This window comes from Magallana gigas, chromosome 1, assembly GCF_963853765.1.
Source record: "Magallana gigas chromosome 1, xbMagGiga1.1, whole genome shotgun sequence".
Lineage (NCBI taxonomy): Eukaryota > Metazoa > Mollusca > Bivalvia > Ostreida > Ostreidae > Magallana > Magallana gigas.
Window position 1 is genome coordinate 52,363,354 of NC_088853.1, and position 17,339 is coordinate 52,380,692.

Sequence of the window (17,339 nt, forward strand, 5' to 3'; positions counted from 1 at the left end):
TTACGAAATATTGGCATCACCTTGCATTAAAAATGCAAGTCAAAACTTTTCAATATTTATGAATGTACATAGTATGACAGTGTCGTTCAACTTGAATACTTTAAGCTAAATTTGTGTAATACATTCACATCTGTTTATTCAATATAAGTAGACCCTCGAAAAAAATTGGATGCATATGGAAGTCTAAATGTATTTTAGGCCAATGTATCACATTATTTTTTTTCCAGGATTTTTAGGATTTTTTTTTTAAACAAATCATCTCAATTACAAGGCCACTGAGCCACAGCCCACGGTAAGTTTTTCTGATGAATATGACTGGCTTCTATCTTGAAATTTGCCTTAAGAAGTTAAGAGTAAATAATTTTATGGCCAAGTACTGGCATCACCTTACATTCGCGAACTAAGTCATTACATTTTTTTTTAAAGTTTATAAATGTACACGTATGACAATGTCATTCATCTTAGACCTTGAACAGACTGAATCTGTCTAATACCTCGACATATGTTGATTCAATATAAAGTAAACCATCGAATCAAAACATAAAATAAATGTACCGTAAAAAACGCTTATAATGAAGTGCCAGGGACGGACGATTTTATTTTACGTAATTCGTTAAATCCGTCAAGTTTACAGCATGTAATGAAGGCACGGGGAATAGAATCACTTCGCTGTAAGCGTCAAGTCATTATAAGCGTGTTTGCTATAACCGTGTTTTACTGTATATGGAAGATTTTAAATGTATACGGTGCCAATCCATCATATCATATTTTTCCTGTAAGAAATACATGTATTTCTTGAAAAAAACAATCTCAGTACATGTTTAATGTCACTGAGTTACAAACTTCGGTGAGCTCTTTTAATGAATATCTGACTATTATCTGTCTGTAATTATATCGTCAATATTGCAATTCATCTTGAATCATTTCTAATCCTTGCCATATTTGATACAATACACATGTAAATAGAAAATGCATATAATATATTATAATACTAAATCCCGGACGGGCACACCTAACATAACTATATGGATACATATCATTATAAAAAGTGTATCCATTAAAGATATACATACTTATCATTATATTAATATTTTAAATCTCCATTTATAATGCCAAAAAAAACTATTACATTTTTTTAAAACAGATTTCACGTATACTGCATCAATTGATTAATTGCCGACCGATTTAACAGCTCATGCGACGCTTCTTCGTGTGTTGACTCAATTATCGCAGGCACGTAGCATCAGGCTAGGTCCTCCTACTCTTTCTCGCAGCTAACATCTTATTTCTTTATTTCAAATTAAAAACCCAAATTATCCAGGAATTCGTCAACACTTTTTTGGAGCATGTAAAAACTTAAAGCATAAATATAATGAAATTAACAGTAAAATTGTAATAATAAGTAAACGTATTCTCCTACCCAACGGATTAAGATTTTCATGATTTGTGCGATGTATTATTTTTTGCGGGGTTGGTGGTTTTTGGTTGGGGTAGGCTTGTAAAGGTTTTTCGGAGGAGTCTGCACCACCCCCTCTCTACATCAAAATCGATACTATGAGTCTGTATTGTGTAATTATTTATTGTACGAGATTATTTAAACAATGATACAAACAGAAATGAACGAATGTTTATTGAATGTTAGACAACCCCCAAACAATTGATAAAAATGACTAACTAAGAGCTAAGAATCTTATGCCGAAAACATTATTTTATTATACATTCTTAGATTATATATGATACGTATGATCCTAATCGTGCTTTATGCATTATTAGGGATACAATAATACAACATATATATGGTATATCAATTAGTTTTAATGTATGTGTATATGGCTCTAGAAAAATTATATTTCACAAACAAATCATCATAAACAAATTCTTATGTATATCAAAAACATTTGTCAATTTTACTAAGGGTTAAAAACCTAACATTGTACAGTAAAAGACGCTTATATCGAAGTTTCAGGGGCAGACAATTTTACTTCGTTATAAACCTAAGTCGGTGGATCCATCAAGTTAACATCATGTAATAAACTTACAGGGAATGAAAATCACTTCGCTGTAGGTGCCAATTCATTTTATTTACATTTTCAACTTTCTTTGTGATAACAATACGAATCAGTTCTGAACCCTATAGCCCAATAACTTCATAAAAGATGAGTGACACAAAATGCATGGGCGTGTCTTATAGCATGACGGAAATTAAAACAGTATTGGCTGCGCGGCGTCGTAATACATAACATGTTCTACACAAAAATAGTGGTTTTAAAATAATGCTGTTTTAAAGTGTATGATTTAGAAATAATATAAATAAAACAAAAACCAAAAAAGAAAAAAAACATGGTTATAGCGAATGCGCTTATTTAAGGAATAAATTCTCATGTTTTAGTTTAAATGGTATCACATCATTGTCAGGTTACTAATTCTTTATTACGTTACAAGTATGACGCAGCGGCGACGGAAGACCATTTCATTGCTTTGCAATTAGCTCGTTTCTAGTTTTTTTTCTGTAGCACACGGCTCAACAAGTGTTTGGTCCAAATAAAGTTCGTTTCACTGAACGGTTTCTTCCCTTTTATTTTCAAATTCTACTTCCCCTGATTTTGGTCACATTCCTGCAAAATTAATTCATTAATTTACTTTAAAGCAATACTGGTAGTTGCATGTAGAGTAGAGAGATTTAATTTCATAATCATTAACTACTTTGTTTTTAATATATATGTCCCTATAAGTGTACTTCAATAAGAAATATATTGAGTGATATTCACTATCAAGTTAGTTTTAGTTCATTCATTTTGTGCATGAAATTCCAAATATAGTTATCCTCGCTATAATTATGTCAATTACAGCTGACTAGATTTCTAGATTTGTTCCGAAAGATTTACAACCTGTCAAAAATCAAAGCAATCTTCATTCAATGGCAGGCGTTGAGGTGGACATGGCATCCACACCAGGTTCAGCAAAAAGTGTGGGTTTATCTACAAAAAGGTATTGATTAACTGCTGACCAGGCTTGGGGTAATGCTAAATGTAATGGTAATGCATTGCAATGCATTACATGTTTTCAAAGTAATGCTAGTAATGTGTAATGCCACAAAATTAGCATTACAAGTAATGGTAATGTAATTCATTACTTTCCAAAATCTAGTGTAATGCTGGCATTACATGGCATTACTCTGCATTATTATGCTTATTTATGCATGTTCACTTTAAAAAATGTGATGAATAAAAGGAATAGTTGAAATAGAATTTGATTAAATTTATTTTTAAAGAAGAAAGAAATAATTATTGAGATAAAAATGTTTTAATTGTATTATTAAAAAGATTTTTAATGATTCATTTTTAAATTGTTAATATTACTAAATACAACAGCACAATTTTATAACATTTTCAAGAGTGTTGTTATTAAGAGTTTTAATCATTTAAACAATTTACTCTAATTAGTCTGCACTTCAATAAGAAATGTGTCAACAACACACTATGCCCCCCAGGATAATCTAAGTATCAAAACATCTATTGTTATAAGAAGTGATAAACACCCCAATCCCCTTCTCTTCACTATGTCCCAATAGAATAAGAGACAGACATGCACCTTTAAAAGCAAAATGAATGCACTGTCCATCCATGATGAAAATCAATATAACTTCCAGTATTATATCCCATTTGAAAATATTTTTACTTACTTATTCTCTCTCTCTCTCTCCTCTCTCTCTCTCTCTCTCTCTCTCTCTCTCTCTCTCTCTCTCTCTCTCTCGTATTTTAGGTACATTGTACCTTAGTTTGGACTGATAGAAAATACAAGATTCATGTATTTTTTCTATTATTGCACTTAATATATCCTAAGGTAAAGATCGTCAAACAGTACTTTTCAGTCTAAGCTTCGACTGCTCCTGTAAAACAATTATTTAGTATAGCTGGAAGGATTTTCAAGCTAACAGGATGCAGTTAAAAGATGAACCCTTTAAAACTTCGATCATAAAGTGCAACAGCAATCTTTTGTCTTAAAATGTCCTCAGAAGAAAGAAATATGATTAAAATGCCGTATCTTAAGAAATATAACTGGGAAAAACCATCTGTTTATGAATTTATACAATTAAGAGTCCAAAATTATAAAGCTTTGTGTAATCTGGGGAAAGATCTCTATTTAGCTTTTGATAACCGCAACATTATTCCAGAAATTGTTTTTTGTTATGCATGTAATTTTGTGTCTCTTTTTCGTATCCTACATTGTATCATGCCAAATGTCTATAAATATCATTTTACTTATGTAATATGTTGTTCATAATGCCACAAGATGATTATATATTGAGCAAATAAAGAATGACTCTTGTATAGTCATTGAATTTGAACCTGACACTGAACATGAACCTGTAGATATGTTAAAGAGTGTTTTTTATTTTAAACATTTGCAAAAACTCTTTATTAGCTTTACTTTTTAAAACAAATTAATGGTAATGGTAATGCATTACTTTACTCATGTAATGGTAATGTAATGCACTACTTCAAGAAAATCAAGTAATGGTAATGGTAATTTAATGCCCAAATTCATGAAGAAATGGTAATGTAATGCATTACTTTACAATGTAATTCGCCCCAAGCCTGCTGCTGACTAACTTTACTATATCATATCAATGAAACATACATATACTAATGTGCATTGCACAAAAGTATGATTACATTTGATACATAAATATGTACCTTGATAATCATATTCTAACGAACCTGTAGCAAAAACAAGGTTATTACATGTATATACGTGAAAAAAGTAAATACCAACAGAATTTGACATTAATTTACATGATCACATTTTTGCATTATATTTCAATTATTTAATTGCAATGATTGATCCAAATTACCCCAAAAATATGAAATTTAATTTTAAATTTATTGTCATATTTATTGTTTGAAGACAGGTTGATACAGTTTTTGTAAATCTTGTAAAAATTAGCTTTTTATATTTACAAACAATTGATTTTTTAAAATTATAATTTATTGACTGGTGATTAACACGGACTGTGGGTCGTAATATATATATCTATAATTAATGTACATGAAAAGGAGAAAATCTTACCTGTCAAAGGGCCATGACTTGTAGTAGGTTTGTCGTATGATATTCCGATCCATAGACGGTGAATGTTGGCATCATAACTTAGACCACGTGGTACGCCAATTTCTTGTAATTCTGTGAGCAAATGTAGTAGAAACTGGCCGTCCTTGTCTAACACGTGTACTGTTTTAGTTACACTATCACACACCAGGATGTGTGACCGCGTGTCAGTACAGATTCCTTCAGGCCCTAGACCTGATGGAAGTCCTGTGTAGGTAAAACGATGTCGTCCTCCACTTTCTGTCACCACTACAGCATCAAAGTCAGACACCACGATATCCCCATTGTTGTTCTCTGTTACATAGTTTGGTTGTCTATATAGTTCCATACCTGTGTTTGAGTTTTGTATGGTTTGCGTAAGTTGTCCGCTCTGGTTGAACCGAGTTACCTTGCCCGTCCATGGTTGATCTCTGTACATCCCGACCAGTAGATCACCAGTGGACGGAGACCAGTACACACACCGTGGCTCCCATGTAAAATCTGTTCTTTCAATCAATGTGTCAGTTATGTCCAAATCATTTGAAAGTATGTTGATGTTGTAATCCTCATTTATATAAATCAGTTCACTTTCACTGTTTACTGTGTGTAATCCTGTATATAAACCACAGCATTGATCTTCCACAAAATATATTAATTCATTCGCTGTGTTTGTCAAAATTATATTGTTCCTACTACTGACCCAGAGGTGATCTGATGTTACACAGGAAATGTGGAAAAAATTACCAACACTTGTCACTTTGAGAGATTGAAAGAACTCTGCAGCATATTTCCTATGTTGTGAGATTTCTGTCTCTGTGTTTTGGATTTCACTCAACGATTCAATCTCATCAGTAGTTGCTGGATTTAGGTCTACAATCACAACCAAAACAGTTCATTATATAATTTGATATCGTCATATAATGTATTATCAAGTTAAAAATATTAAATTCTAACTAGATCTCGTTACGACTAACGAGCAGGTCCTCTGTTTGATTTTGTTTTTATATGATTCAATAAAATATCGATACTCTCTGCCAAAACTGAGATCCTGGTGAAACTATGTTTTTTTGTCTCAAATCCGGAAACAGACGAATGAAAGTGATTAATGAAAATAAAAGCTGGGTTTTGTTAATACATTTGCCTAGTGTACATCACTGTTTATCATGCTAGATGAAACACCAAGACAATCGTTTAAACTTGTTAACAACATGAATTGTTTGAACTCTTCTGGTGAGTACCGGAAGTAACGTTTCACAAAATAAAACCCGTTAAACACATCTTTAATCAAATGTCTATCATTAACAAGAGGCCAATTGGCCTTAACGGTCACCTTAGTAGCATACAACCCATACACAAACTTGTCGTGGAGTCTCATATATACATTTAATTAATTAGGTTTTATTCTGGGATAGAAAAATTATAAATTTGTATTGACGACCACATCCCTGCCTGAAATCTGTCAAAGAAGATTTTCTAAACTTTAATACATTTTAACTATATGGCCATATTGGCCCCACCCTAGAGCCTGAACCCCTGACCCAGGGCTCACGAATTTCACAATTTAGTTAGAGGGCTTCATGGACATCATAATCATGTATTTCATTTTTAACAAATAGATATTGTAGAAGAGAAGAAAATTTCTAAAATTTAATACATTTTTATTTAAAGACCATATTGGCCCCACCCTAGAGCCAGAACCCCTGACCCAGGGGTCATGAAATTCACAATTTTACATGTAGTAGAGGGCTTCATGGACATCATAACTATGCAACTAGTTTTTTCCTCACAAATGTTGGAGTAGAAAAAAAGATTTTTTAAAATTTGGCTTTTTTTTTTGCATATTTGGTCACATATGTGGCGCCCCGGGGTAGATAAGGCCATGGATTTTACAATTATTCCTCATACAGTATCGATCAGACCCAACCTAACACTGGAGTAAACTTTAGTTGGGGTTTACTTTCTGTTAGGTTGGGTCTGATCGGTACTGTACCACAGATATGCCTCACAACAAAAATGGAAACAATCAGCCTTGTAGTTTTAAAGAAAAAGTTAAAAATGTAAAATTTTTAACGCACTACGCAAGACAGCAATTGGTCACCTGAGTTTACTCGACCTAATAAAAGTTCGTGTCTCAACCACTTACAGTGACTAAAATCTCGCGGGTATCACATTTGTAAAAAGGATAGTTACCTAAGATGTTTGATATAACTCACCGGAAGTAGAGAATATGTTTGATTATTTAACATATATAATATCGTGTAATGACAAACCGGTAGTCATTCCAATGAAAAAAAAAGGAATAAAGAATAGTTTGAAGTGCTTCCATTAACGACCGGAAGTTACCACAAATCAAACAAAATAATGTTAACACGAATACATCCCACAATATATATATATAAGTTTCTTGTATTAATCATTTGACTTTCTGAAATCTCATGGGTAAAACATTTATTTTAAAACGCTTTCTGAGACTTTTTTGTTTTTATTTAACATATATACCATATATAAGGATTATTACTTTAATTTCAATTCTATAAGATACAAATTAAATGCAACAAAATAAATTTTTGAAGTGCTTCCGGTGACAACCGGAAGTTATGACGAACAACACAAAATAGTTTTAAAACATTTACAACTATAGATCTATAATCCTACTAAGTCTGAATGCTCAAGTCCTTTTCATTTTTGAGAGTTCAATGTCACAAACTTTAAGTCGCGGGACCGAAAACGGACGACAGGAAACGAACTTTAAAAAAATGAATCAAAGTACTGAAGTATTGACATTCGGGCTCTTTTGATGTGTCTTTATGCATATTATGTAGTAAAGACTGAAAATCTCTCTCTCAAAATCAGCGATAAATCATTACCGGAAGTGACGAATGCAATAATATTATAAACAAAATAAATTCAGATAATTTCCAATCATCTGTAATAAAAATGGTTTAAATTTGTTTGAAAGTTTCCGAAAAAATGCGTGCAGAAAATTTGTGGGGAAAAAAAAAATAACTAGACGCTCGTTGCGAGCAACAAGATGTTTTCGTTTGAAAACACCTTAAAAGGGCTATCGGGACAGTTTCTTTAATTTTTCAACACCTTCTCGAATTCCAGTAAGCCTTTCTAAGGATTTCAACAGACATGTGTTGATTCTAGGAAAAGGCGATGTCACTGTGATTTTTGATAAAATTCACACAAAAATTATTAAAATCTATCATTTCAGGGCTAACATTTTGAATCGAAGAAAAAGAGTCGGCACTCGGGGATTAAACCCAAGTCGCCTGGACAAAATTCAACCACTCTAATGTGGATCAATTTTTATACAAAAATATATATTCTGCATTCATTGAAACGTCTATAACGTAATACTGTGGTTTCATCAATATTCGTTGAATACCAATTTTCGTGGATTTCGTTATTCAGTTGATCCACGAAATTAAGTGTTCATTGAAGTGCAATTTATAATAACATTATGTATTGAAAAGACCACAGGCCACGAATTTACGTATCCTTGAAACCGTGATTTTCACTTTATCCACGAAAATTGATACCCTTGAATATTAATGAAACCACAGTATGGCATAAAAATATTTAAAAACAAGTAAAGTTGAAAAATAAATGTTTCTGCTTTCTTTCTTTGACGACCGGAAGTGAAGGCGGGCGTTCGGATTTGCGAAGTACACTGCAGCTGAAGAATAACAATCATCACTGAGATTTTGACACAGAGAGAGAGAGGAGCTAGGCAGTATGATTACTGAATTTAAAATCCAATAATATTCCCCAAAATTGACTGACATTGTCTGACATTTACTGTACATTAACTTTATCTCATTGTACCTTTCACTGACTACCACTGTACCGCACTATACAGTCTTACTGAAGCCCTGTACCCCCACTGTAAAGCACTGTACAGGGAACTGACCAGCACTGTACCCAATCGTACCATTGATTTTAAACTTCAAATCTTTCCAAAAATCTTCAGTATGATTTTTTCTTTGATATTCACTTTTATTCTATTATATGTATAGCATTAACATTAAGTACATGGAGAAGAATGCAACAAATCGTTTAATTTAATTATTTATTTTTTACTAATTTTTATGGTTTTTTTAATTTAAGGATCACAAAATAATGATATATTCTTTGAGACATTTTCCCTAGCTAGAATATTAAAAATCTAAATTTTAAATGCTGAACTTGATATTTAAAAAAGTGAATACATTTCATATAATTAATATGTTAATTTTGTATATTGGCGGTCTTAAGCATAATTAAGACCGTGGAACATTAACTGGCAAGATTGAAAATATACAGCTTACGTCAATTTCACCTGTTACAGTCAAAACATTTGAAATGGGCGGGAACAAATTAACACGAACGTCTGAGAAATCAGTGGATTGAAATTGGTGTCATAAGAAACGTATTTTAAATCCACCTCAGTATTTTGAACTTGCAATGTAAGTTAATATAAAAACATTTTATTTCATCGATAGTAATCATTTTACCTCATCAATGATAATCGGATCCCCATCCGAGAGAGATTATACGCAGAGCAAAGCATATTGTCCGATGACTCGTCAAAGGTCTGAAATCAAGTGGGGGCAATTTTGAAACAGGGTTTATTCCCAGGGGAAAAATTAATTCATATTACGTTTAAATAAACTAATATTATACATTGTACCTAGATGAAAATTTTTGCTAGGCTAATTTGTACGAATATGCACGTTCATTGTTTATCTAGCTATACTCTTATAAAAAAATACCAGTATCACTTATATCGACATGTTAATGATTTCTGAGGTACGTAAATATCGTAGGAAAGTTTACAATCAAAACAGTGTTGGTAATGGCGGTATAGTGACGCTGTGAGTGGATTTATCGTGCTCTTATCTTTCTGACTCTACGCCTTTTAGCACTAGAGAGTCCATAAGAGAGAGAAAGAGAGACAGAGATGAGTTAAATGAGTTACTCAAAAATCGATTTGGTAAAGACATTCATAATCTTTTTATCTGCTTTTTTATTATATCGATTATTTTTCTTTTTTGTCTCAAGTTTATCTTTGCCGACCAACACGGTGTGATAAAAATTCTGTTAAGTCGGAAAATAAAATAACATGCATCTTACAAATGTAGCATGGTTACATGTAATTATCCCCCCCCCCCCACCCTCGCGTTATGTCTAAACGATCAGTGTTAGGCAATCTGTTAATAAGATAGGAAATTTATAAAATGTTGACACCGATGCTAAATCACTAATTCCGCTTTTTGGCGAAGATGTGCATGTTGGTAGACATTTGTAAATAATTATTAACTTTATAAGACTAATATATTAAATGATTATAATCCCGATCGACACTGCTGTAATGTTTTTTTTTTTATCAAAAGTGAATAATCAGACTCTTTGTTTTAACAGTGTATTTCCCCGATCGGTGTTTACATCTGTTTATACCGAGGCCCAAACACACATACACGGGCGGTCAATTTTTAAACCGTATCGCAGTCACCCCGTCATCAGGGTTAGAGAGAGAGAGAGAGAGAGAGAGAGAGAGAGAGAGAGAGAGAGAGAGAGAGATTGATTGATTACATAGTGTGTTATAGTGTTCACGAAATCAATAAATAAAGAACACATGTCAATAAACACATGTTTACATGTAGAATAACGTGTGAACATTGCTAAATGTCGTGTGCATACAGTCATTGGGATGACGGCATTTCTTTGATGTCGGCAAAACTACCCAGCGAACTCTAATGCGGTCAAACTGCAGGGGTGTTTCGGCGGCATGTCTTTGATGCCGGTGATGCAACGAGCGTCCGAATTTAGATAGCTGACGACAAAAAAAAGCTCTATATTTGTACTGAAGAAAAAGCCGCTATTATTTTTATTTATGTCAAAAAAAACCCGGAAAAATCAATTAAATCCATCATTTTAAAGATAAAATCATTAATCATAACACAAGTAATAGAGAAAAAAGATTCTGCACTTGATGACTGAACCCGGATCGCCTGGGCGCAAGTCCACCACTATAACGACTGGGCTACTCGGTCCATCGCTTCAGGTATTTGGAGCCCAAAATCTTCAGAAAACGTGGATTGATTTTTGAAGAAATTTCATATTCGGAAGTTTTGAGAGCGTCTCTATCGAATGGAAAATTAAAAAAAAATCAAGTCAAAAAAATTGATAAGTTAAGGTTGTTTTATTCCTACCGCTGACGCCGGAAGTAACGGTGGACGTTCGGATATGCGAAGGGCACTGTGGCCGTTAACTTACTATCATCTCTGAAAATTTGAAGGTCCTATCTTGAACACTTTTTGAGAAAAATTGTGAACAAGCAAAACCTTAAAAATCTTTAATATCTCGTTACCGGAAGTGATGACAAAAAATTCTCGTTTAATTTTCTTACAAGTTATTTTGTCATAAATAAGATCTGAGAGTTTCATTAAAATCAGCTGAAGCATTTTTGAGAAAACGTGACGTTGGAAACGGAAGACCTTAATAAGAAACTGTACGAGAACTATAAGGTCATCCGTTGGAAACGGAAGAAGAAACTGTACAAAAACTATAAGGTCTTTCATTGGAAACGGAAGACCTTAATTAAAATGTTCTTCATTTAATTGACTAATTATGATTGCATGCTCATTATTACCGAACAATGATTATTTTTTATAAATAATAGTCCAATATGACAATATATTTAACGTATTCGTTTGCTAATCTAAGTAATAAAATTATGTTCCAGCATACACACATTGTTTATAAAATCTTGCATAAAAATGCATATTAGTAAATGAATTGATTTGTCAATTTATCGAAAGAAAACAGCAGCACTTATAACAATTATGTTGCCTTGTTTTGTTAAATTACAAATGTCATCAACACAGCTTGTGATTTATCTAATTAACAAAAATGATAAAAATAATGAATCAGACTTACCTGTCAAAGCGTACTGACGGTCTAGATACCTGTATACAGCCACCTTATTGTTGTAATCTGAACCGACAAAGAGACGGTGAGTATTGAAATCATAACGCAGGCTGTGTGGTGAGAAAACCCCCGATGGTCTTATTAGTAGATTCAACAGGAACTGACCGTTCCTGTTTATTATCTGTACTGTGTTTTCTCTCTCATCACAGATCAGGATGTGTGACAGCGCGTCAGTACAGATTCCACGAGGCCATAGTTCTGATCCTGATGGATGTCCTTTGTAGGAGAAACGATGTCTTCCTCCATGCTCTGTCACCACTACAGCTTTAGAGATACTGTCAGACACCACGACATCGCCGTTGTTGTTCTCTGTTATATAGTTGAGATCATTATACAGTCCCCTTTCTGAACTGTGTTGTGGAATGGTTTGTGTCAGTTGTCCGTTCTGGTTGTACCGGTTTACCTTTGGTTCATTTACTATATGCATCCCAACCAGTAGATTCTCAGTGAACGGGGACCAGAATACACACTGTGGTAGCCAAGTAGAGTCTGTCATCTCTATAAATATGGTGGTTGATTTGATATCATTTGACAATTTGTTAATGTTACAATCTTTATTTATATAAATCAATTCACTTTTAGTGTTCACTGTGTGTGTTCCAAAGATTGAACTAATATACGAATCACCGACACTATGCAGAGTATCACCTTTTGTGTTTGTCAAGAGGAGATCGTTTTCATTACCACTGACCCAGACGCGGTCTGATGTCGCACAGGAAATGTGTAAACAACCATCAACACTTGGCAGTGTGAGATATTGATGGAACACAGCACCAGGCATCATTTTATACAGACGATCATTTGGCATGCGTCGGTTTCCTCTCTCTGTGATTTGGATTGCATTCAGTGACTCCATCAAATCCTCCTTGTTGAGTGACTCAGTCATAAAAAGCTGGCTGGTGTGAAGTGTAGGATGTACCTGGGGGAGGGCTGTCTTTATGGATGAGAGGAATTTTATTGGTCTGATTTCTCTCTGTTCATATGTGTGTACATATCTCTGTAGGCCGACAATATGTCTGTTCATATCTAACTTCTGTTTTGAACATATATGTTTAAAATCAAAATCAAAAGTCACATTGTTCAATAGATCACATAGCATTTTATCAATGAGATCTTTAAGAGTATGGGCCTTTGTAAGCATATCTGGTTGATAGAGGGAGAACTCTGTATGACAAGTTTTGACATCAGCTTTGATTTCTGTCAGGAGAACAGGCCTGCAAAAAAGAGCCTCAGTTCTAATGGTGTAAACGGTTCCTCTGTGTTGTTGTTTCTTTGTTTCAAATGCTTCTTTTATATCTATTTGTTTGTGGTATCTATGTTTTCTGCAGTGGTAACAGACAGGGAGTTCACAAGGTACACAGTACTTTATATAAACCTGACTTGGATGTCTCACGCACATTTCTTGTGCTAGGATGTAGTTAGTTTTAGTACACCATGTCTCAATAGTATGGTCTGTTGTTTTGAGATCTATTACATGGTTCTCTTTACACTCGGGACACAGATCACATGAACACGATACACAATAGTACACGGTGTCCCCCGAACACTTGGAACACTGACGTACTCTATATGGGGTGATTACGGTGTCCATAATGTGTTGGGTCCTGTTCTTAAAATCCCAACCTGTTTAATGAAAAAAAAATGTTTTAGAGATGAGTCATTACCAAAATATTTATTCCTAATGAAAACGGTATCTTAAGTTTGTTTCAGTACTCCTTCATATTGACCAAACATTTTATTTTAATAAAATTTCTATACAGCCCCTACCAAGCACAAACCCTGCATTTAATGATAAAATCTATACAGCCCATCCTTAGTACAACAATGCATTCATTTACAAAATATATTCAGCTACTTTCTTGTACATACACCGTATTTCCCTCTTATATATATGCACCTTGCATTTCTCAAGTATTAACAATTTATCAACCCACAATATACATGTACAGTTCCTTCGTAGCATATTTACTGTGTCTACCAACAAGATTTATACAGACCTAGAAAACATCCCAAAATGTACTACTACACTACATAGGCGAGTTACTTCCGTTTGAGATATGTTTTGTGTGAAACTGACCATTAAGTCGTTAACGTTTCAGGCAAAGCGTGTGCGAGAATCGTATATAAAGTTTGGAAAAATTTCATTCAAAATCATTCTCGAAATTTATTGTTTCAAAATGGTGTCCAAAACTTCCAATTTCCGAAAGAGTTTGATACTGACACAACCAACATAACCTATAAAACCCTGTATTTGTATACACAATCTATAAAGCAACTCCCTATTTAAAGTATTGTATTTACTTCTAAATATCTAAAAAGTCCCTCTACAATTATTTTCAATATCTACACAGTCTACTCAAGCTGTAATAACTACCACTGACCAAGATTCATCCAGATTAACTGCTGGCCACCTTTTAGATTATAACTTTTAAAATGTCTGTGCGTGTCTTCGTTATGACATCGACTTACACACTTTGGCAATTAAAAAAAAGTAAACGTACTAAACCCCGATCAGAAGTATGCCTCTGAAAGCAGGTGTTACATGTGTATTTGGAATATACAAGGATATGCAGGAATTGCAGGCAGTAGGGTGGTGAGATACAATACGGGTCTCCTTCTTACTGGGTACAGTTGAATCCAAAAGCAAATCTTGAGTAAACCTATAATAAACCCTGAGAGGACACAACATTTCAAAAATTTCAGATTAAACCCGAAGTAAACCCCGAACGTAAACTCGGGATTTAGTTTGGTTTTACTATGATGTTAGGTTGGGTCTGATCGGTACAGTATAATATTTTGTCCCAATTGCCTGCAAACTAGCAATTTAGTAAGAAGCGTGAAATTACATGTAAATGCATGCACTTTTTTAGAGGAATCCGAACCATATTAGGACCTTATTTTTCCAACCTTGAATATCCACCATGTATTTTTAAAATACTTTGATATTGATTTAAAGCATTTTAGATTAAAAAAAGATTTACCGAGACAATTTTTAAAAAAATATTATTAAGGTACCTTACTACACCTACACCTATACTTTTGAAGACACCACACCACAAGATGGCGATTTATATGTTTTGGTAAACTGCTTATATCTTCTTATATCGTTCAATTGGATTGTATATTGTCGTAGCTCAGTGGTTTAACTATTTGGCTTCTGAAACGCAGAACATGAGTTCGAATTTGCCTGGAGCTTTTGTTCTTGTTAACTGAATTAAATTTTTGAAAATGTAATTTTTCATCCAAAAGTGCATTTTTTGGCCTGTTAGACTAAATACTTCTTATCCATTGTGATATCAATCATAATTAAGTCATTTTCTACAAAAAAAATCATTATTCAATGCTATACTCAAGTAATAAAATGTAATAGCGGGCGACACTCTACAGCAAAATGGATAATTTACTATAAGGCGTTGCTTTCAACGCATGCACTTAATAAAAGTGATTTATTTCGTTTATTCAACCTTTTCTATACCGATTTATCCCCAAAAGAAATACAGCGTCCATTTTCTGATATTGTAACCACCCAACAATAAGTTTTCTCACGGGAGACTTTTCCTTGTGACGGATTGTATCTTGTTAAATTGCTGTATAATAGTATTGATCTATATCTTTCTGCAACGGTCTATAAGAACTTTCGTACCGGTAAACCTTACCTTATGTACAAAATGTATCTTCTCATACATCTTACTAGGAACAGTTTTATAGCATACCTGTTACCCTCCAGCATCTTGCTGAGACTAAAGCTAAGGATTAAATTCTAAAATATCCCGCATCCAATCATTCTACCGGTGATTCTAAATTCTAACTACACCATAAACCTCCTTTTCCCCACCCCGTCCCAAATGTTTGTCAAGACAAGCCAATTTGGTCCACAGGTAATGTACCCAAGCCGTGTTTAGCTATAATATTCGTTCCGAATAAAGCGTACAAGAAATGATAGGACACAAACTTTTTAAATCTTTAGTTACTAAACGCTTTGAGTGCCGATTTTTTCCTAATAAATTATACACTATTCAATATTTTCTGTTTTTAAAGCTATACACGCTATAATTTACGTCAATTTTGAATGACAGTGAAAACGCATGTGTTTGTCTACCTATAAAAGTTATCCTTAATCTGAAAATTACAATGGTGATTTCCATCTCGTAACAAAAATATAGATTTTTGATTGTTTATTTTCCTGCCAGGAAAATATACCTTTTCATGAATATTGATGAAGGAAGAGCGAAACCAACCTCATTGCGCATGTCCGCGGAGAACTAGGTGGTCGTTATTGTTTGCCTAATTGAATATTCAACTTGATTTTTAATATGCTTAACAGTTGTTAATTTAAAATACATATATGTATAATGAGTAAAATACGTTTTGGTCATTCACGATACCCTTACATCTGTATGATTACTTATAGGATCTATAAATAGCACATAGGGGAAAACACAGGTCTTCGTCATTTTTTTTAAAGGAAGTATTCATATCTACTCACAGGCTTGTATTTTTTCCCTTTGTGTGTACTTTGTGTATATCGGACAACTTTATGCTTTACAGAAATATCCTTTCCCTTTGTGAAACTATCACAATTATGAAGATGTTGACCCTTCACCAGTTTTGGTATGATAGACTAAATTTAGCTGTCGATATCACGTGATAGCTTAATATTCACGAGGAGGCATTACTTTCCTGGCAAGAAAATAAATATTTTTTATTGTTTGATATTTGATATATTTGTTACCTGATCGAATTGAGGATTATAATCAACAGCATAAAGGTAACTTTTATTAGTAATCAAACTCATTCATTTTCCCCGTTATTCAGAATTGACGCAAATTAAAGCGTGTATAGCTTTAATGTGATGCCCACATTTCATGTTTAGAAGTACAATAAGAGTAGTAAGACAGTTTCTTTTAATTGAGAAATACAAATAACTATAGATAATTGATTATTTGAAAATGCTTATCGTAAACAGTTTAATTGCTCTCTTCAACATGGAGACCGTCGTCATTAAAATATTTTTTTTTGGCTCAGTTCAGTTCAGTTTATTTCACTCAACACCATATAATAGTACAAGAGGTACATAAGAAGATCAAACATATTTACATATATACAAATAAAGATGTAATGTTCAAGAAAGTAAGTGGGGTGAACGAACAGTATGATTAATTTTTTAAATAAAGAAACACAAATAAACAGTTAGTATATATCTTGTTTGTGTAATATACGCACTACAACATTTACCTTGAATTATTCATGTATAGAATTCCGTTCAAAAATCACAGAAA

At 33.4% G+C, this 17,339-nt stretch overlaps 1 protein-coding gene across 1 annotated transcript; it reads right to left on the reverse strand.

Moving 5' to 3' along the window:
* Window positions 1-1,576: 1,576 nt before the first annotated feature.
* Window positions 1,577-13,677, reverse strand: LOC117687893 (uncharacterized). The gene is made up of 4 exons (XM_034465273.2): window positions 12,010-13,677; window positions 5,071-5,955; window positions 2,889-2,978; window positions 1,577-2,615 (listed from the first exon to the last, which is right to left on the reverse strand). Exons 1-3 carry the CDS (start codon window positions 13,649-13,651, stop codon window positions 2,911-2,913), a joined length of 2,595 nt encoding a protein of 864 aa, XP_034321164.1. The 5' UTR covers window positions 13,652-13,677; the 3' UTR covers window positions 1,577-2,615; window positions 2,889-2,910.
* Window positions 13,678-17,339: the final 3,662 nt, after the last annotated feature.